This window comes from Venturia canescens, chromosome 4 (genome assembly GCF_019457755.1).
Source record: "Venturia canescens isolate UGA chromosome 4, ASM1945775v1, whole genome shotgun sequence".
NCBI classification, from domain to species: Eukaryota; Metazoa; Arthropoda; class Insecta; order Hymenoptera; family Ichneumonidae; genus Venturia; species Venturia canescens.
In genome coordinates, this window is record NC_057424.1 from 23,887,850 (window position 1) to 23,910,305 (window position 22,456).

At 36.6% G+C, this 22,456-nt stretch overlaps 1 protein-coding gene across 10 annotated transcripts in view; it reads right to left on the reverse strand.

The window, feature by feature from the left end:
* Positions 1-22,456, reverse strand: part of Rbp6 (RNA-binding protein 6) — a 459,964-nt gene that overhangs the window by 21,181 nt on the left and 416,327 nt on the right. For all 10 annotated transcript variants that reach the window (XR_006260571.1, XR_006260574.1, XR_006260572.1 and 7 more), the window contains 4 exons: positions 14,459-14,541; positions 14,030-14,114; positions 5,846-5,878; positions 5,187-5,270 (listed from right to left, as the gene is read on the reverse strand). Coding sequence is in view for 4 of the 10 variants with exons in the window: in XM_043416127.1 (XP_043272062.1) it covers positions 5,187-5,270; positions 5,846-5,878; positions 14,030-14,114; positions 14,459-14,541 (285 nt within the window). In the remaining 6 variants the exon portion in view is untranslated. The remainder of the gene's footprint in view (positions 1-5,186; positions 5,271-5,845; positions 5,879-14,029; positions 14,115-14,458; positions 14,542-22,456) is intronic.

The following is a 22,456-nucleotide window of genomic DNA, read 5'->3' on the forward strand; positions in this document are numbered from 1 at the left end:
GATTATTGAGCATTTATTCGTAAATGACATTGAGCATATTTGATGTTTCATATCTCTTCAATTTATTTTGATTCATTATTATGCAAGCTTCCCACAGTTTTTAAAATGGCTCTCATTGTTCGGGAATGATTCTGTACTCTGTCGAGTAGGTGCGCAGCAACGGGTCTCCAGAACTGAGTATCGGTAGTCCCAAGGCACCTGCAAAATTGCATCAACCAAACCCCAACCCCCTAAAATACTCTGCTAAAGAAATAAAAAAGGCTAGACAAGTATGAATAATGGTGAATGATTAAAAAAATTATAATTTCCAAACCACACTATGAAAAAAGTGTACAGCAAGCAAAAGTAATAAACGTTAAGGTATTAAGCCTGAATTTTCTTTGTCCGAGAGCTTGAGCGAAGCAGAAGCATCGCTAGAAAATATATGGACCTTAGAAATCATAGTGCACAAAGTGAAGACTGTTTCCATGTAAGCAATAAAAGTGATTTGTATCTCTCGTTACTATAAAAATGAATATTAGGATGAAGTTATTTTGAGCCGTACAATGTTTTTGTGTCGTCAATCCTGCTAATGGCTAAACATTTTTCTTATCTGTAAAATTCTCAAATTTCTGCATCGCTCAAGTTGCGGAAAGAAAATGTGAGGGTTGCGTCAGGGATAGCGGAGTATGTGTTTGCAGGTCACACCAGACAAAATGCGAACTCCTCGTTCAAACCCATCGTAAATAATTCTTCGATATTATCGAGATATTAGTATGATTTCCAAGAGGCCCACAGTGATTGAGAGCAAGACCTCCGTTTTTCTCTAATCCCCAAAGTTCACTATTCGAGATTGTAAGGGAATAATATATTTTTATTTGTTTCTGATTCACCCTATCCTTTAAGAACTGTCGATTTATGAATAACATTTTCACGCACGGCCTGACTTCCGTTATTGGATTTAATTACCGAGAAAAAATAATGAGGAGCCCCTGAGTAGGAAAGATTAGAGGGAGTGGGGAATCATGGTGAAAATCTTGGTCGATTTTCCCCATAAGGGAGCTCCACAACCCCTCGGAGAACAATTAGACCAGGCTCGTTTATCTAGTCCAGTCAGAACTTCCCTCGAGAACTTGTTCAACGCGTTTGTATGCAAATATTTTTATTTGCTCATACCCATAAATATTTATTGACGAAATTACAAACGTATATCGTTTTTTTTTCACTTCATTAAAATTTTCTATGAACGTCGTAGATGTTTTTCGGACGTTGTTACGTTATAATGTAAGGCTGTTTTTTCTCTTGCGAAAGAATATTCAATACACCTGGCAATAATGAAGACAATCATGGGGAAAATAAGTGCGGGGTCATGACATATACGGTAATGAAGGGACAATCATAGGAATAAGATAAAAGTAATAATCATTTGTCAATAGTAGTAATAATTATAATACTAATAACGAGACCAACAGCAGTAATAATGATAATGTTACAAGGATGGATCGATGAATCGATCGCCGTCTTGCATGATGAATAAGCAACCCTTTTCTACGACCATGCCTCGTGAACCATTCGCAAAAGCAGAGTTTCGAAGGATTGTTTTTTTTTGCGTTACATATATAATAATATATATGCACAATTATTGAGGGACATATCAGGTATGACCGTGCTGTTAAATGTGTTTTGTTTCTAAGCCGAATTGAGTTCTTTAATGTTCAGGATGAAAAAGGAATTTCAGAGATCGATCGAAACATCGTATCAGGAACACATTCGTGTAAAAAGTGTTTCGCACGTCACATAAGTATTATTCATTTTGAAAATGTAATATTTCTGACGAGTTAACGTTAAAAATTTTTTTTTAAATTATAGTTGATGTTAATTGCAATTTGTTATTATTTTAAACATTCGACAATTTTGTTGGGTGTATTGATGTTTGCATGAGCCAAGTTGACATCCACTGATGTCGGATCTTTTGTTGTTAACGATTTATTGTTAGTTCAGTTTCATAATCTAACACTTAGATCTTTCGGTTTCTGTCTTTCTCATATTTGCGTGATTATTTTGTTTCGGGAATGATGCATGGGTGTGAATGATTGGTTCAAAAAATCTAACGATTTCTATTGGCATACGCATGTTCATTTATTCAAATAGAAAGCTCTACGAACAGGAATTTTCTTTAAGGTAACGTTCGAATGTAAAAAAACGTTTACAGAAGTGGAGTTTTGCATTGTGTAGGGGTAAACCCGGTGGAATTTGAAACGTAGCCGAACGAATTCGTATAATTTGGGTGCTTACAATTTCATCCGAGTGATCAGCTCAACGCCCGAAAAACATTATGCATTATTTATAAATCCCTTTATTTTTACCGTGTTACGGTTGAAAACGTATTCATGTGATTCGAACTTAAGGCAAATATTGCAACAACGAAGCCTGCTCACACGAGATGCATTTTTTTGACTCAGTGCCACGCGAAAAAATACTTTACGAGAGTTCATAAAAAATTGTACGGACACGATATTTTTTTGACGTATGCGAGACGCGTTTGTATCGCAATTTTTAATGAAACTTGTCCCTATAGCCGAAACCAAAAATTTCTATCACCCCTGTAAACGAATTTTCTTCTCCGTATATTCTTGAGACGAGATCCATTTGTTACATGCGAAGGTGCTTAAATTTTTCCTCTGATAATCAGAAATGTCGATTCAATAAATAATAATAGACTCTTCTCCGGAGCTCGGTGAAGTTTTCAATTTTAGATCGAAGAGTTTCGCGATTCCCATTTTAATATACTATATAGAGCCACTTGACCCATGAACTTTTCATCTCTCCCACCCTGCCATCCGCTCATTTTCTCTCTGTTTCTCCCCCTCTCCCCACTTCCTTTGTCTTTCTCTAGTTGGCTATTCGCTTTCCAACTCCGATAATAATCAACTATTTCGATGAGAATCTCGTATATGCCTGGACCAAAACCACAGTCGAAACAGATCATATTGCTCTGCATATCAGTTTCCACTCCTATTACGTAGTATTATTAATCACTTGTATAAATCGTATTATATGTAATACGAATTACTAGATGGAGTTATCCGGTAGGATGACTAAAAGAATTTGGCCATTCTTTTCGAGTCTCTATGGGAATTTTTAGTATATTACGACACTAATTTTCGTACAATTGATGCGGTTGAAATAAAAAAACAAAATAAGATAGCACTAAAGCGACGTTTAAAGATTTTTTGCAACTCTAGCTGGAAACAATGGGGATAAACTTCCACAATTATGGAAAAAGAAGACGATGGGCCCTCGAAAAAAGTTTCAGCAGTTACGGTGAGGAAGCAGCAGGAATAGTTGACATATGGCGAAAACTCACTCGGGCATTGTCACAAATTTTTTAACAGACGCTACACTTATGTACGTTAATTTACTTTATGGATAAGTACCAACGTTTTTCATGGAGGCCTAAAAAAAGTGACAGTATTTTTAGAAATATTTTTCACAAGAAACTGTATAATGTAGGACTATGGTTTTTCTTTTCAATTGAACTATTTGAATGAGGTCGAAATATTTTATGTATAAAACGAAGAATTTTTAGAATCATTTATATTCCAAAATAAAGATAATATATTTTTTAAATTCGTGGTCAAGCGAGCAAACATGATTATTGGAGGAATTTTCGTTTTCAATCCGTTTGTTTACCAGCGTTTCATTTAGGTATCGACAAAATAAAAATTCTCTTAATCGGTTCATCGGTATTGTTTCATGTACAAAAAATATCGTGCCAATTCTGGTATACAGCACCTCAAGAAAACATTGGTAGGGTTTGATGGAAACGGTAAAATAACTTCAATCTAATTGAGTTGGCATTTAAATGCACTAAATTCATCGATTCAAAAGATGCTAGTTATTCATCATTTACAAGATCGAGCTCACTCTCGCGAAGATAGTATTTGTACAGGTATTACGAAAAAAAAAAAAAAAAAAAAAAAAAAACAATTGAATTAATAGTATTCATGATTTGTACAAATTATTTATACCGTATATATATTATGTTGTTAAGAAAATGAAATAAATGGGAAAAAAGAAAAAAAAAATAATTCAGAACAATGGGTAAATGCCAAAAAAGAAATTCATTTGAAATAATGGGCTCCGCATTTATGTACAGGAATATATGTATAAATAAAATGTGCATATATTTAACCTTCAATCCGTATATATCTATACATATATGTACGATCAATATACGATGTGAGAATAATACGCGAGATATATTCAATCAATCGTATTAAAACAGATAATTATGCAGACAAGATTAAATTGACAATCGGAGATAATCTTCCGGTATATATCATATACAAACTTGGATATGATTGAATGATTGGTAATTTGTACAGTTTCACGGGGTTTCCTTGAGATAGGAAGTCAAGTGACTTTTTTTTGTTCCAAACGGCTCGACCGAAGGGGGCTGGTAAATAGAATTGTATAATATTCATCGAGTGCATGTAGTCGTTGAACACTTTTTGTTATTCATTATTATTTCTTTGGACATATGGAAGTTTCAAGTGTTTGTGTGGTTGGAAAATGGTATCGATTTTTCGAAAATTGATAATCGACATGGAACACGTATTTTCATTGAAAACAACAACGGTTCGGTGTTGTAATGATTTTAATTGATGATGACTTTGGGAGAATGGAACCTTGATGGGATAGTGGTGAAAAAATTAGATGATATCTTATGCTGGTGTGGCCTGTAATTTATGGCCGGCTTCCTTACTTATGAAAAACCGTTTTTTTCCTCTTTTAATTCATATTTATCTATGTGTGTATGTATTTATATTCATTGAATATATTCGTTGGCTTTTTCGAGTCTTCGACACACGAGGGAAGATTTTCCGCCCAATAATTTGACAATCGGTCATTACAATAGTTATTCATTTGCATAATAATAATAATAGTAATATTAGCAATAATAATAATAATAATAATAATTGATTAGCAGTAACAATAGCGGTTGTTTAAAGTGTGCGCAGATCTTGAGTTAGTTCACAGAGGCATGGCATTGTAGAGGTCCAAATTGGGATGATAAAAGAGTGCTGTTGGGGTTGGTGGATTGTGATGAGGATTTTGGGTTGCCTGTATGTGATTCAGGTTTAGGTTTAACGGCGCAAGATGAGCGGTATTATGGTGATTAAGGTGGTTAAGGCTAAGGTTACCTGTCGGGTAGGGTAGTCCGAAACTAGGGTACCCCGAATAGCCGCGGCCTGCCGCGTATGCCGCGTACGCTGCCGCTGGGAAACCTGCGAAAGTACAAAAATATATTAGCAATCTGTTTGGAAAAAATGCTTCGTTCCCCTCTCACCTTCTAATGTAATCCAAAAATGCATTATTTTTCATTTTTCGAAGAGTGTTTTTGCAATATTTATCTTTGTCATATTTGAAACTCCTGTCAATCGAATCAACAGCGTTTCTCTTGATCAAAGACTCTCCAATTAAACTTTGATATTTCATTGCAATAAGTGTTTCACGATGAAAACAGTTGACGGATAAGATACAAGAGTAGCCTTTAACTGGAGGTCTTCAGTGATAAACGATATCAAAGTTACTACTATGCCATATGTTTGACTACGTGATTTTTGAATGACAAAGGGTAGCTAAGAATGTTAATGTCTTTTACCTTAAAGAATGGACTTGAGTAAGTTAAATAACTGTGTGTGATTTTTATTTTAGGTTATTTTTCGGTCATTTCATTCACGGTAATTCAAGGTTGTAATTGTTTAATATTCAATCCACCAAAAATTTCAACTCTATTGTCGTTAATTTTCTTATTTATCAAATAATAGATGAATACTTATCGTTTTGCCGTTTGACTCACCATCGGGTAATGCTCCCAGGGACCACATAAAATCTACAAGGAAAAACGAAATCCATTAATAAGTTGGCAAAGGCAAAAAAAGGTTGAAATTTTCATTCATTTTCTTGTGCTTTTTCTCTACCAATTTATAACGTTTTTTTTTTAATGGATTTGATCGTTTTTCGATTGAATTCTCTCTTCCTGTACTTCCATAAAATTTCGGCGTATCGAGCAGGATTTCTTGCAAGTTTATTTCGAGAACGGCGAGAAATTTTTATTTCCACGCCCCCAAGTGAGAGTAAATGTATTCTAGGTGGGCTCGCTAAATCGTGAGATTCAGACGAATTTTTTCTCCATTGAAATCTTCGGTAAAACGGGAAAATAGTCAAAACAATGTTTCGAAACAGAAATAACGATCGATATTTTTCGAAAATTAAACTCGAAAAAGGACTTTGAGACATGAGATATGTATGTGTAAACAAAGTGAATTTTTTTTCAAACAATGTAGTAGTAAGAGGATTAAAAGCATAACTATAATCAAATATATATATATAAGATTGTTGAGTGATCTCTTTGGTGACGATTCTTTTTAAAAAAATTTTTAATTTCAATTTTTTAAAGAATTCTTGAAAAATTTCTCTACGTGGATACTTTGGTGACAGTCCCCAAAATGCCAATTTTTTATGAAAAATCGTCACCAATATATAAATCGTCACCATATAAAATGTTGCATCCATGAAATTTCATAATTTCACACTAACAAAACAGAACAAAATTAAAAAACACACATCTAGGGAGATTTTGACTATCTCGCATTATTACTATGGCGCAATATGTAAACATATGTATATAGGTATATATATATATAGATATACGTATATAAATATTTTTTTTTACTAATGTCAGATCATTAGATATTTTAAGACTAATATAACTACAACGGTTGTCTCGGTATTCCAATCTACAAAAAACCCTTTTAATCTCTTTCCTAATTAGCTATTCGGTTATGTATGTTTTTTAAGCCTTCGAGGTGCTATGGTCAATTGGGGTTGATTCATGTCTGTACCATTTAAAGTTTTTTCGTGTGCAATCTTCACTAGTTTATCGGATATGGACTAATGGTGTACGTTTGCCCAACGATTGTGAAATTTTTTAAATCGTTGCTCAACCAATTTTCGTTAGTGCTTATACTTTCAGAGATTCTCGCTTAGTGCTTTTATTCTTCTAGTCACTGGCACATAATCGTCGGGCAAAATATTCACACGTGTACTACGACAATTAAAATTCGACGAATACGATATAAAAGAAACACCGACCACAATTAAACTACACTACTATGGCTATACTATTTTCATATGGATTATTTTCTTTCACAATAATATACATGTATAAATATATATTGTATATACATAAGTATATTTCTATATGTATATATTTATATATATTTAAATTATTCATCGATTAATATCTGTATAACAGAATACAGTTATATTTGAGGCTTTCTCCACCATTTCACTGGGACTTGCTCGAGCCATTTTTTTTCCTTCACAAAATATGTGAGAGATTGTACCTCATAAGAGGAATATTCACAGCAATTTTCAGGATTTCATCTGACGTCTTTCGGAACATTCTCTTCAATATTAAATCGTTTTGTATCCATTATTCAAAGCAATAGAGATAACTTGAAAAATGAAATTCCATCTTTCGTTACTCTTAAATTCAGGAAAAATGAGATCGCGTTTGATCGAAATTCAAAGGCTACTCACGTGTGACTCTATTATTTCCGAGTGAAGCAATTTGTGCTAAAGATCGAAAAAAAACGTTCTCTTTCGAGTGAGCATAACTGCGTACCCAATTCATCAAGGAGGTTGGGTCTAAAAGGTGTGGATAATCTTTTCAGGGCGTAAAAAAAATGTCAGAGAAACGGAAATAGTCAGGAGCATGACCTGGTGAAGTGACGTGGAATGCATCGTATGCATATATTGATATTCGTATACGCTGATGACAATTATGTAATAGCTTCATTCTAGGCTATTGAGATACACCGATACATGTTTAGCTCGTATTAATGATTCCGTACCTAAATAACTACCGGGCTGGTTTTTATTACTCGAAGCACGCGCCACTACTTATATTTTTTGCTCCACATATCTGTGATTCTTTTGCTCTTCGGACGTCTGTGAATGGCTCCACAATTGAAAAAAAAAAACATCCGTCGTCATAATCATCTATTTTGCGTAAATTCGTACAGTTTCGAAATTCGACACTTTAAGCTTCGATATTTGATCTTTGCAAAAAGTCTTAACATTCAACTTATCATTTAAACCGCTTTTGTTTTTTCACGAAAAAAAAAAAACATTTTCTCTCTTTTCAACAATGAAAATATATTTATCTGCGTGAATAAAAATCTTTCAATGCTGCTCATCGTTTTTTTGCGCGTCCAACAAAAAAAAACCGGCCCAAGAAGCGAAACCAAAATAAAATTTATACTAGTGTGAGATAATAGTAATTCATTGAAAAAAAAAACAAAAAAAAAAATACGTTTTGGAACGAAATCCTGTTGAATCTGGTCTACTTACGAAACTGACTGTGTTGAGCCTCTCGGGCATAGTACGTACTTTCTAGGGCACACGTCTCACGCATTAATGATTAAGGTACGCTGGGCTATAGCTTAAGAGTGTGTTTTATATGTACCATAACAAATATATAGAGGTTTATAAGGTAGGTATATAAGACAGGTAAGTACGTATATGTATATTTAAATAAAAAACCCGTCTTTACTCGGGAATTATTAATAATATTATATATACGTTTACTATTTATCGCTGTTCTGCGCCATGATATTTTTGTTAATCATACATTATTTGCTCTCCATTTGGCACAAGGTATAATGCGATAGGCCTTGTTAATTACGGTTGATTCAATTCTTCGTGGAATTTCTACCGAATTAAAATCTCATTTTCCATCTCTATAGATTTGGTATCACGTCTTTCTTCCAATCGGTTGGCTCTTTTTCCACGAAGAATCAGGTCAAGACAAATAAAATTCTAAGTCTAAACGGTTTTTATATAATGACTTTTCAATGCTAGTTTCGCTAATTATATTTTCGACAATAGGAACGTGTTATTTATTGAGTTTTCTTTTTCTCTTCTCTTTCTCTGCGTTTTTACTCTTGACATTATATATGAATGTAAAATGATTCTCTCATCTAACTAAATCGATCCTAAAGGTCGCGCTAAATAAGACTTCTTTCAATATAGGTTATATATGTATATATATACGAATGTGAATGTTTATGTGTGTGTATTATTCATTAAAATAAGGTAGTTATCCACAAATGATTTCTTTACTTATGCGTTATTTACCTAAATTTTCAATGCTTTAGATATACATATAGGGGAGACTGATGCAAAACGGAACGCTTTCCAAATATTCAGAAAATATTTCGCAAAAGGAAGACAAAGCAAACATTTTGAAAACAATGGAAGTTGGAAATAAGAAGACATTTTGAAGCAATTCTATTTTTCTTTTACTGCTTTTTAAAAGGAGCAGTCAAGGTGCATTCCATAGAAATTTCTGTGAAAAACTAAAGTGCACAAATTTTTTAGGGGTACTCCATTGTGTTTCAAGAAAAAGAAATGATTTTTTTTTTGAAAATGGCAACAAAATACAGTACGATTTTCGGTTTTTGAGAGTAAGCTTCTCTCTGAGAGAGGGAGAGAGAGAGAGAAGGTGAATCTTCTTAAACGTCCAAAAAGCAGGAGGTTTCTTCAGATAACCTGTTTTGCCCCGGTCTCCCTTATATACGTATACATGTACATTCATACGCATGAATCGTGTTTACAGTAATGTATGCACATACACGTATACGCGAGGCTATTATAAAGAATCTAGATAGTATATCCAAATATATTCAAATACTATGACGTATTTCAGGTGAAAAAAAATATATGTATATTCATATTATTGTACTCGACGTATTTTGCTTTAACTAGACACGAAACTTTTCATCCTTATTAGCATTTGGGTATGTATTTTTTTTTTTTTTTGAATTTTATGGATAATTATGTGTCAAATATACATACGAAATGATACGAATATTACGAGTAGTAATAATACTACTGAAAATATGTATGCATACGTAAATACATACATATTTTTCATTTATGTGTGTATATTCATATATAGATATATATATGCGTGTATTTGTGAACGTATTAGGCTAGCTCAAAGTAATACGGATATTTCGTTTTCGGGCTGTCCAAAAAGATGTCGATGGATCATTAATTTTTTCAAAAATTACGGCTTTTTGAAGGACTTTCAAGAAATTACTCAAGCGACACGAGATCAGAAAAAAATATCAGAGAATCAATTGAGCAGCCTGTTTAAATATTTTTGGACGGCCAAAATTTCGGGAACACTACTTTTTCTCGTCAAGTATGGATATTTTGTGAGGCAGCATGAAGAAAATCGTTTGAAAGTTTCTCAGGCTACACTTTCCGACACTTTATTCCAATTTCGTGAAACTCAAGCCAGTGGTGAGAATTGATTAAGGATGCTTTTATTTTAGGGGAATAACTTTTGTCGAATTTGAGAATATTTTTTTGTCGGATGAGATTTCATATTTATAACGTCACGTTTTAGAGCGAGACGATACTTTTTTACGATATACAATAGCATCTTTTCTGGAAGCCCGAAATGGAATAATCGATTTTCGTAACCACCCTAAGAAGTGAATGAGTAAATACATGTATACATGATTTGTAACTTTACTCGATCGTCGTACATTTAATATCGCGCTTCTCTTATTTCGATTCGGCAATTTTTCATCGTCATTACATAAGTACTCTTAGAATCATTTGACTTCTGAATATTATGAAATTTCATGAAGTTATAACAAACAATGGTACACATTATCTGGTGTACGTGAAAAAAATGTACCTCCATAAAATTCTTGCGAAAAAAATTTAATTTTTTCCCACTGCACTCTACCTCACGAGCTAGCTCCATTTTTCTGGACATGTGCAAAATTGGTGGATCGCACTACCAAAACCTCACGTCTTGACGCGATACTCAAAGGAGCGAAAGTTGAAAAAAATGTGGTGAAAAAATGATCCGTCGTTCGTTTCCGTTTAATCTGTGAAAATTGTCTGATCTAACGTGGAAATTTCTACTTGCAGGTTCAATTATTTTCGTGGACCTTTACTCGTTCTTCGTTCGTCTGACACAATTCCTTTCTCTTCATTTAGCTATTTAGCGTTATCGTACTAATACCTACGGACTTTCAAGTTGCTCTACAAGATAAATTGACCATTGTCAATCTCAACACTTTCCTCGTGAAGAGATTATTAATCTGCGGTTTCATGAACATTGTTCGGATTCGTTTTTCTCTGTCATCAATCATGTATTGAGTCGATTCAATTAAATGGAAAAATTAATAAAACTGTTTCAGGTTGATTTGAACCTGCACGAGTGATTGCAGCCTTTGTGAAGTTTCATTTTATTCATATGTCAATTCCCACTTGATTTCAAATATCGTCGATATAAAAATTGTATCAATGCGGTCGGTATGAATGCAGGACAGAATTTTGGTTAGCTTGTGCGAATAAAATAAATCTTTAGAAAAAAGTCGCAGGGTAATCCAACGGATTAATAGAAATGGGGATAAGTATAATTTTTCATGAATGTTCGAAGCGGAAGTTCGGGCCAGATTCAGAGCTTCTGGTTTTTGTCATCACGGTATATCTCGACCAGCAATGCTGCATATACCGAGAGTTGAGAGCACTAAGTTCCATGGAATTTTAATAGGAGTGCTTTTAGCGGTAATTATGATAGACGCCGGAACTTAATTATCCGGTATAGTCATTCGGTCGAAGGTGAAAAGGGCTTATGGGCAAGTGAATTACATACTTCGAAACTGGTATATACTTATTATCTTTCTTTCAGTGCTGAAAGAAGAGCTCTTCAGATAAAGTTCTTTCCCGTGATTGAGAAAATATAGGTACTCTAGCATATTACTTAATAAATCTGTACCTTTACACTCTGACTTACGCACTTTTAGAGCTATCGTACATTTCAATGTGATGAGCGGTGAAATTATTTTTCCCACATTTTTCTTCTCAATGTCACAGATTTGTGATGCACGAAATTAAAAGTTCATTCAAAATATAAAGGTGAGAAAAAACATTCGATTCAAAGCAAGGACGAGTTTCCAACGACTTCTCAGTGTAGAACATTATCCCATTGCTTATCGTACTTGAATTTTCTTCCATAAGTCGAATCATCTTTCAATGGACTTAAGTTCGAGAGTGCAGGAAGCGGCGGCAGGAGGGGGGGGGGGGGGGGGGGCGGGGAGGATCGACCAATTTCGAATACAGATACTGCACATGCTGCTTTGCCCGACCGAAATTTTTCTTTTTTTAATACTTGGCGTCAAGATTTTGCCGCATCCCTAGATATTGCTCAATACTGAATGATGAAAGATGTATGCCATTGAGCTGAAGAGTATTGTACACTGGAACCTCGATTTTGTGAATAGCGGCGGAGCTGGCTTCGCTTCGCGCCTGCAATGAATCGGGATTGCGTACGGCTTATCTTGCCCCTCATCTGACAGGAGGTTGGATTGGGCAGAAGGCTCCCCTCCGCCGAGAGTAAACCGATCGATATTTGGCATATTATGGGAGAAATATCACAAATCGGGGTTTACAAAACGGAGGTCCCAATGTATAATACTATACAAAACCGAACACGTTCGCGTCAACCAATAACAATATTTTTTTTTAATTTCATTTTCTAACTCTACACCGTAACTAGTATCGAACACATATTGCGTTGTTGTTTTGTCTTTTATGTTTTATAAAATAATCCGTTGTCTCTAAACTAAGCTGCTCCTATCTTCCTACCGGAATGAGCTACCAGTCTTTCCGATCGATACCCCACGAACTTGAGTCGAATTGTATCTTGTTCTTAAATTGTCATCGTAACTGACAAAACGTTGCTCTATTGAATAACGTGTCGAGGCCCTCATTGGTGATTTAGCTTTGTGCTAAATATGACAGTCAGAACAATATATGAATATATTTATTGACAACCATCCCTAAAGATCTAGTTTATTTTTTCGTTCTACCATCACAGAGTTTTTCTGAACAATGACATTATAAAGATCGGGTGAAAAAGCTGTCATCGTTAAACAATTCGAAGAGGAATGCATCGTCAAGTCAGCCTAGTTGTTACGAAATACTAGAAATTATATTTGTTCGGTATTTGTGGTCGGATTTGATTTTTCACCTACTACGTCTTTAATGGGCTCTGATCGAATGCCTGCTATTGGTCAATTGGGTTCATCGAGTAAAACTTTCAATAAGAAATGAGAACGAATTTTCTCGGGGCGGAATATGAAATATAAAATCGTATCCCCTTATTTCTCTTTCCAGCAGTGACCTCTTGAGTAGTACCGAAATTATTAACTTCCATGAAATTTTTTGCAGATAAAAAGACCGAAACAGTGTGCAACTGATCTGACGTTTTTCGCAAATTTAAAGAGTGAAGTGTTTTAAATATTTCTCGTTTATTTTTCTTCCGTTTTCGGTTCTTCTGATAATTTTTATCATCAGTTTCTTCTGTTCACCTCTCGATTAATTTTTTTTTGCTTGTCTTGATTAAATTATTCATCGCCACGGATATTTGTATGCCTGATTCGTTCGATGCCGGATTTCAATACTCCTTACGATCGAAACCCTTGCCAACGGTAGTTGGATCGTCCTACCTATTGGGGCCTGTTGAGAGGAGTGAGGATTGTGGGTCATAGGCCAATAGTAGGGATCGGGTGATAGACCGTCCCCATATCAAGACCCTGGACCCCTAAGAGATCGCTCATGGAGTACGTGAGAGTAGCGGCTCGTGAGGCAGCAGCGGCAGCCGCAGCCGGATGTGGTCTGTAAGCAGCGGCAGCAGCTGCAATCGCTCTTTTAACGTCGTAAACCGCTGCGGCTGCAGCCGCGGCAGCGGGCGCAGTTGCGTATTGATAAGCCGCGGTATTTGGCGTTGCAGTTACGATTGGAGCTAGCAAGTGATGGGGTGGGGCTGTCGCGTGTGCCGTTGCCGCTGCAGCGGCGTGAACAGCCGCTGCGGCAGCTGACGACGTTGGCAATGGATAAGGCGCGTAACGATATGTCGTTGGGGGTGTCGCAACCATCACCAACTCACCGTATGCACCTCTGCCGGCTGCTCGTGTCTTCGCCAAATTCGCGGGTAGCATCACTTCTTTCGGTTGGGCTTTCTTACACTCGACCTGCAAATAATATCCAAATATTAGATTCGGAGCTTCATTCCGTAATGCCAATCAATACGAAACACAACTCTTTTGTATTCTACGTTATCATTCAATAGATCAATCGCTGAGTTCCATCTATACGCGTCTAACCTTGCTCATAAAAAACGAAGAGAATCCATGGTCGTTCTCCAGTAAATATACTCATTTTAGGGATAAATACGATAATACTTGACAAGAAATAATTCATAAGAATATACTTGATGCAGAGTGATTGCTCCTTCCATTTCTTCTCAATGAGTTGACCAAATATTCCAGCTTTTCTCACGTGAATAGCATTAATTGTGACTATATATGATAATTACCATTTTATTGTTAATCTCGTGGAAATGAATCTCGCATACTTTGTCAACTACGTCCTCGCTCTGAAACGTGACGAATCCAAAACCTGTAACATATAAATGAAAACAACATTTCATTCATTGTATTACATAAAACTGAATCGGCAAAAAATTAATTTTAGTGGAAAAACGCACAACGTTTCTCATCATGTATATTCCACTATGAGATTAAGTTTTCTTCATAAATTTTCATCACTTCGAAGGCCATCAACCGAATAAGGCAATACCACATCTAATCGAAGAAGTATTCTGGAGCCTTCATCAGCGGTTTGGCTACCCACAGGAATGCGTAATAGGGAAAAAGAACGAAAAACCCGTTTACGCCTATGATTTTCATCGTTAAAATCGCTTTCTCGTTCGTGGAATGAGTGCGACAAAAAACACTGAGGGAGAAAAACTTCGGATGACGTGTTAAAAGCTGGACGAAGGTTGTGTGGAACAATAGAGCGGAAACTAAGAAGTCGAAACGATCGAGCGATTGATTCAATCGATTTATTCAACGTCCCGAGGGATTAATGGAAACTCGGGGCCATGAGCCAGCGGGTCGAACTTTTTTCCGCGCCCGGTGTTGACGCTGTCAATGTAGGCTAGCTGAGAGAATATACAGGAGTCCGATGACGTCATACCGGAAGTCGCTTTCACGCTAGGACAAAAGACTCACGACCCTTTTAATTATTCAGATTCGCAAGTCAGGGAATGTCATTCCATTTTCTCGTCGACTTTTTTCATTTGTCGCGAATTCATTCCAGCTTTTCTCTGACTCTTTTGATGCACGCAGACCCACTGGTTTTGTTAATCCTACAATTTCTGCGAATGGAATATTAGTTTGTGGAATTTTTAAAAAATTGTTAAAACGTGCTGTCAGAGCACCTGTGCTGTTTAATTTGAATTTTCCTATTTTTTTTTTTTTAATTATTGTGTTCCAGAATTAAAAAAATTGTCCCATTTGAGAATTCGTTGATCAGATTTAGAACTTTTATGGAATGTAGCTCTGTGAAAAAAAAACAAATTTGATGTTGACTCGTTTGGACTCTTCCGAATCCTAATTTGACTTACGTTTTCGATTACTGTTTTTTGCGAATATTGCTTTCAAGTTCTGGATCAGCGCTTTCTCGTGTAAACTGATTTTTCAATTTTATAACAAGTTTCAAATTTTTAGAGTTAAATTCACTGCAAGTAAAAAGATAGAGGATTTCAAAGTAGCTGATTCAACGTGAAATACCTCACGTGGAAAAGAGCCGCGTCCGAACGGGTTGAAATTGCGAACTTCCTAAGAGATGCTCAATCAGCAGCTCTACTACTGGACTAACTAAGAATGTGACACACGAACAGGTACGACTTCCTAACTGAACTATCGAGAGATCTGGTCATACTGTCCATAACAAGAAGACTAAGAATAAGCGTGAAATCGATGCCGCAGCGAGTACAAATAGCAACCGTTATCGGCCTTGACGATCTCAGTTACACTCTCGATTCCAGCATCGACTTCAGAATCGATAAAATTACCTTCTGCATTATCCGATTGTCAATAACCAGAAGCGCCGGAATATTCGCCTCAGATGCGACGTTTACGGTATGTTATTGAGTGTCTACGATGAGAATCGGTCGATCAAAAATACTTGTTATAATTTTCAATGTATTCAAATGTTTCGATATTCGAAGATGCTTAATTTCCCAAATATCGGAACTTAGAATTTTTTTAGATCTTCTTTTCTCACAAAGCCCCATCTTGCTATCCGAGGAGCTTTGCTCGAACTCGATCTTCAAGAACGGATACTTTCGTCCGGTATGGGAGCAAGTGCTCACTATTGCATTATCGTGACGCGATCGGGCATAGCCTCGCTAAAGCGGACTGCGATAAGAAATCTTCTCTCGTATATCGAGGTAGATAGGCTCCGTTATTTCTTTCTTTTTGTACTATTTTGGTAGGAATGAGGAACAAGAGAAAGGAAAGGTTGGGAGCCTTATTGGCGTACGGGTGGTGATCCGCTAACGCGAGATCGCTCTGTACGTAGCCCTCTGGCAGACTTCTGTGAAACCAGAAATCGTGCTAGGGGGTGAGGCTGTCTCGTTACAGTATGGAGATTGAAATAATCCCCTATATTTCCAAAACGTTTGTGCAGCATTTGGTTGGATACGTGCTAGCGCTTTGACACATTGAAGTAGTTCGGTAGAGTTTGGCTGAGTCTGCACGTGGGTCCACTTTTTAGATTTATCAAACTATGTAATCGATTGAACAAAGGATATAATATTCTTCCGTCAATGTTTAAAACTGAAAATCTTTTCCTTTCTTCTTATGCGTAGATTTCTTGAAATGTTATATTTGTTTTTATCCTTTTCTTTTTATCGTCTCAATTCTTTATTTTTGTTTTTTCTCGAAACGTTGCTCGCAGTTTGAATGGTTAGAAGAAAGGGGCAGTGTTTCAAAATTCTGTAGCTTTTTTCCGGAATATTTGAAAGTTTGACGGGAGTGCAGGTTTCGAGAGGAGAAGTGGTACTGTGAGCGCCTATTACCATTGAGAACGCTCAGGTGACGCGGGTTTAGGGAAGCAGGTGGAACGAGAAGTAGAATGAGCGATAAAAGGTTTCCATCTCAAAAGACACACGCCACGTTATATGCGTCATACGTCGACAGTCAACAGGTAAAAGGGCGTAGAAACTCTTTGTATTTTACCTCAAAGAATTTTAAATACGCCCCCTTGGCTTCTAGAACTTTTCCAACCCCTATAAGTGAAAAGAAAGTATTTGACGTCGTTTTAAGTATGAAACGATGTAAGTTATGCCCTTTTTATTTCAATGACTCTTCATACATGAATCCAGAGGTGGACCTTTGTATACGTCTTGGTTCTTTGCACAAACAATTTGAAACTTGCAAATGGATACCACAGCCAGACCTCTGTATAAGTTCTCCATCCAACCCTTCTCTTCTTACGTTCTTTCCATTCCTTTCCTGTTCGTTGTTCCTCAGTTTTACTTCATTGAAAAATCGATTTTTCTTTGTAGAAACTTGAAACTTTCCGTCATCATGTTCTCTTTTTCCTCATTCTATTTCTATTTCCCTTTCTTTCTTTGACCTTACTCTTGCAAGCCACATGCACAGCATTTGTTGCGAAAAGTGCGTCTGCGATGGAGTGGCATTGCAAATGGTGTTTCCGCTCTCTCTCTCTCTCTCTCTCTCCCCCTCTCTCTCGCTCTATCTTCTATGTATGGGGGTACCATGAAAGGAAAAGAGCGTGGGAGAGAGAGAGGGGGACAGAGAGATCAAGGGTGCGATTGCTGATGATGTAGAATGAGCGAAGTGTAGAGATAAAATGGATATAAAATGAAAAAATGGGAGCGATAGGGAAGCTCGATTACCGTTAAAACTGCGTCAGCTAGAATAGCTTTTCGACTGCTTTTTCTCATTCCTTCACATCCTTTCATCCAGATAATGCGGGACAAGCTCGGCTTATACTTTCTCTCGCACCGGAATACCTCGTTATATATAGCTTCGTAAATGCAGCCAGGGTACAGTAGTAAAAATACTGTTTGGGCCGACCCTAGGCTACCAATATCTTACATACCGCTTGGTTCCGGTCGATGAATTTGTTCCTTTGTCTTTATCGTCATTCACGTTCAAACGATAAAATGATTTTTCTCTCAGAACTACTTTTTACCTGCAGAAAAGTTGTCTCTTTAACTAATACCCTTTTCTCTCCAAGGACAACCGCAGTTGATTAATTTTTTTATACTAATCTCGAATAACATAAGAACTTTCAGCTCTTCATCTAGATCATTGCGAAGTCAAAAAAATGTCAACAATAAAGGAAATGGTCAACGTGCATGAACAGTGATATTTAAAACAGGAAAACATCGCAGGGAAATATCCGATAATTTCCAAGCTTCCAGAGTGATACAGGTGATACAAAGTTTAAGACTTTCTATGGATAACTTCAATAACAGGAATGCGGTAAAACAGTATATTCTGTGAGCAGGAATCCCAGTTTCGAATATACGATTGAAATTTGAAATCCTTCAACTGTGAGCTTTTATAGGTGTTTTGAAAAATTTACCCCAACGTGCAACATATACATCTATAAATGCCTAGAGAATCATATATATCTATATGTATATTTATACATAAATGTACAATACTGAATAACGAATAACTGTATCGAGCGACACAAGAGAACACGTTGGAGAATGAGGCAGCCTGTTCTGTATCGGCTAAGTTTTAAGTTGGCTCGTAAAGCTTCAGTAGTAACGGTTATTACTGGGCAGACCGCTCGACCTGGTGAATCCATGGGGATGGAGAGTTCGGGGATGAAGGTTATGCGGTGACCAGAGCTTCGGTACATCGTACTTGTTCCCTTGACTGTCCAACCACTCTGAATACTCGAACGAACGTATACTAACGTATACAAATACACCGACACACATACGACGAGACTTATACGGGCGCGCACACAGTGAAAGGAGTATTCACGAGGGCAGGAAGTTAGTAGGCAATAAAAGGATGCCTAGGAACACCACTGAGGGCGTTACTACCGCTCGTATAGAGTCGGGTTGCCATGAGCTTTCGGTATTCCAATCCCTTTCACTCTGCGCCTCAACCCCCTTTCTTTCCTGAAGAAATTCGGAAGCGGCGGCGAGGGGGTGGTGGTCGTGGAGGAGGAAAAGGTGAATTCATAGTCGAATGACAGACTCGTCAACATTACTACCCTTAGTGAGTACTTTTTGCTATGTCTCACTGGGTTACATGGAAGAGAAACGTGAAGAATTCTTTATCAAGATACATCAACGCGAATTAGAGAACTTTTATGATGATTGTTTCGTTCAGTGTACAATTAAATCCTTCATGGGCAATTTTATCGCTATGGGAGTATACTCCCTTACGAGTCTGAATATTTATTCTCGGTCCATTGGATTTTCGCTCCTCTAAAGGCTCACACCACCCCTTTATGGTTCTGTATAAATAATTATTCGTTGTTCATGTTCAAATACTAATGATCACATTGTTCGCCGAAGGTTCAAATTCTTTGGATTTTCAATTAGAGGCAACTATACAATGGAGTGTCATTCGCACGAGTCGAGCATCTGGAAATACCGCTTGAATTCATTTCTATTTTCTGCAAATAATGTTTGGCATACTTGGGTTTCATTTAATATTATATTTGAGGTGAAGCTAAGATATTTGGTGGCCCCAGAAACAACCTCGATCTTCCTGCAGTATATTACACTGCGTAGTTTTCATTAATATTTACATTCGAGATACAGGTCTACACAAGAAATTTACCGAGTTCGTTTCGGCATTCTATTTATATATAAATACATATAAACCTGTCCGTACACATGTACGTACCTAACCCCTACGGCTATTCCTCTACCTGTCTTTATTCCCACTTCCTCTTGCTTCCTTCGAACCTCATACACTCGGCGTAAGACTGTTGCGTTTGCTATCAACTTGTTGATTTAGTGCGGTGAATGCGCTAGGGTAATTGCGTCTGAGCGAACACGGGCTAGCTTTGCTTGCTGTGGTGTTCCACCTTGACTAAAGCCATCACTACTTAATGGCTTTTCGGATGCGCTCGCTATGTATCTTCTTCTCCTTTTCTCTTCCGGTTTTTGTTCAGCATATAAATACACTTACACGAATGCCTATTCCTTAAAAATTGATTACTATAAGGGCTCAAATGTATTTTCAAATATACTTTCGAATGAATGTCTGTCTGGAATCATGTGCGATTAAATCCTCGATTTTTTTGTTTTTATCGCCATTCTGCGTTAACAAAATATTTCGAGCTTTTTCAATTTCCTTTATTTTTCATCGTGTATCGCAACGAAACGAATCAGACAGAGGGGAGCGGGGGGGCTCGCCGAGCGATACAAAGTACGTCGGTGTGAGAGCCCAATCGAACGTTCGGGAAGCGCTCCCTATTGGAGCGCACCCGACCTCGTACGGCAGACCGCACCTCGTTGCGGTGCGAATCATACCTACACGAGGAAACGTCGCCGTGGAGGTCACCTATCGTTTTTATTTCTGAATTTTTTAAATTCCATTCTAAATACCTTTGAATCTTCATTCTGGCGTAGTGTTCGGCTATCCTGTTCTGTCCTTGGCACTCGTTCGTTTTTAGTTTTAAAGAGTATCGCAATATAGTATTCCGTAGTGACTTATACACTCGGTAGAGTCTGAACCATTTGAGTCATTAATTTTTGTATTTTTTAATCAATTTTTATTCATACACTTATTGTAATTATCGCATTGTCTGTGTATTAAATATGGGGATAAATTTGAAGATTCTTTTATCTTGATTGATGAAGAACATTTTATGGTTCTTTCACATAAGATACGATCAAAATTTATACGTGAAGCTGTTTCACCGTGAAATATCCAATTACATTAAAACCAATGATAAACCAATTTGATCTTAAAACCAACGGTTTAAGACCAAAGTTTTAAGGTCGTGGTCTCATTTCGTCAGGATTTTTTGATGAAATAAAAATTGAGCAACAAAACAAAAGAAGCATCAAACTATTTTTCACTCATTTATTTAACCGGCAATATTCACACTAGATAATAAACCTCGACTATAAAAGAAAGAAATCACGTGAACATTTAAACATTTTGAACACTCTGTAAGAGCCCACACTTGGGTTCACTCCAACGAATTTTCTCAATACAGCCAGATTTTATAAAAGAAACATATATAATATTTTGTCTTTGTACAACGTAGGAGTTGGAGATGTTGCCAAAAGGCTTGGACAGACGACTTTTTTTTCCAACACAAATAGCTTGTTTTTGAATATTGCATATGTTTGCGTAGTTATAAATGATTGGAAATACTATTTGATATTGAATAAATGACAAGTAACATTATCATTACTATTTTATTTAAAACGAAACATGAACAATTATTATATCCATTAACATTTGTGCCGTGAACAGAAATGCAAGTGGGTCAAATCAATTTCACGACGACTGATTTCAATACGTATTTTCAAGTTTCAGAGTTTTTGTTGAAATTTCCGAATTTTTAATTAAACAAAAAAATGGTCAATGCTTTCACAAGGTTTGACATCCGTAAATTAACCGCACTGTGATATGGTAATTTTTCGTACGAAATTTTTCTCGTGCAATACTATAGCACGTTCCAATATAATATTTAATATTCGAACCAAGTTTTAACGCGATGAAATTATGCTCGTCTTTTAGTCTTAGCCGGAAGGTTGCCCATAAAAATTAGTAGTAGAGAGGAGAAGTTGGAAGTGAAATATACCGTGGACTGTATTTAAATCGAGCAAATCAATTATTAAATCAAACTGAACGAAGGCAAATGTATACACTACATATATATTGACATGTATTCACGGATTCCGAGTCCAACTCTCAACTCGGTTAGCATAGGAATGAGCTTTCACTTGGGCTCGGTAGCGGAGTTAAAAGCTTCACGGCAGCACGGTGAGGTCGGTCCAATTACGAGTTTCCACGGATGTATAGAATAACCAATATAATTGGCTATGCCGAGAAAATAAGTAATGAAAAAGCAAGAGAGTGAGAACGAGAAGAAGAAAAGCGGGACAGGGTTCACTTGGAGTGTTCCCCCTTAACAATTCCATGGTTTATATGCGCATATTATATATAGATAAGTACTGTGACGCTGTTCCCGGAAAACGTACAAATTAACCTCAACTCTTGATAATTTCAGGATACCAATCATTGAAAATTTAACGACAATTGTTTTTTAAAAATTAACTACTTTTGTGCCAGCTTACGACCGGTAATTACAGCTTAAGAGAGTGGGAAAGTGAAGCATGTTTCTTATACTAGTCTTTTGATTAACAAAAACCATCGTTCTTTTCGCATTAGGGCATTTTTTTTTGGATGAGAAAAAATAGGAAGAAGGGAAACGAAGAGGAAAACGTCTTCTGCAAGGGCTCCCCATCCTCTTATTTCCTATTTCTTATTTCACGCATTCTCTC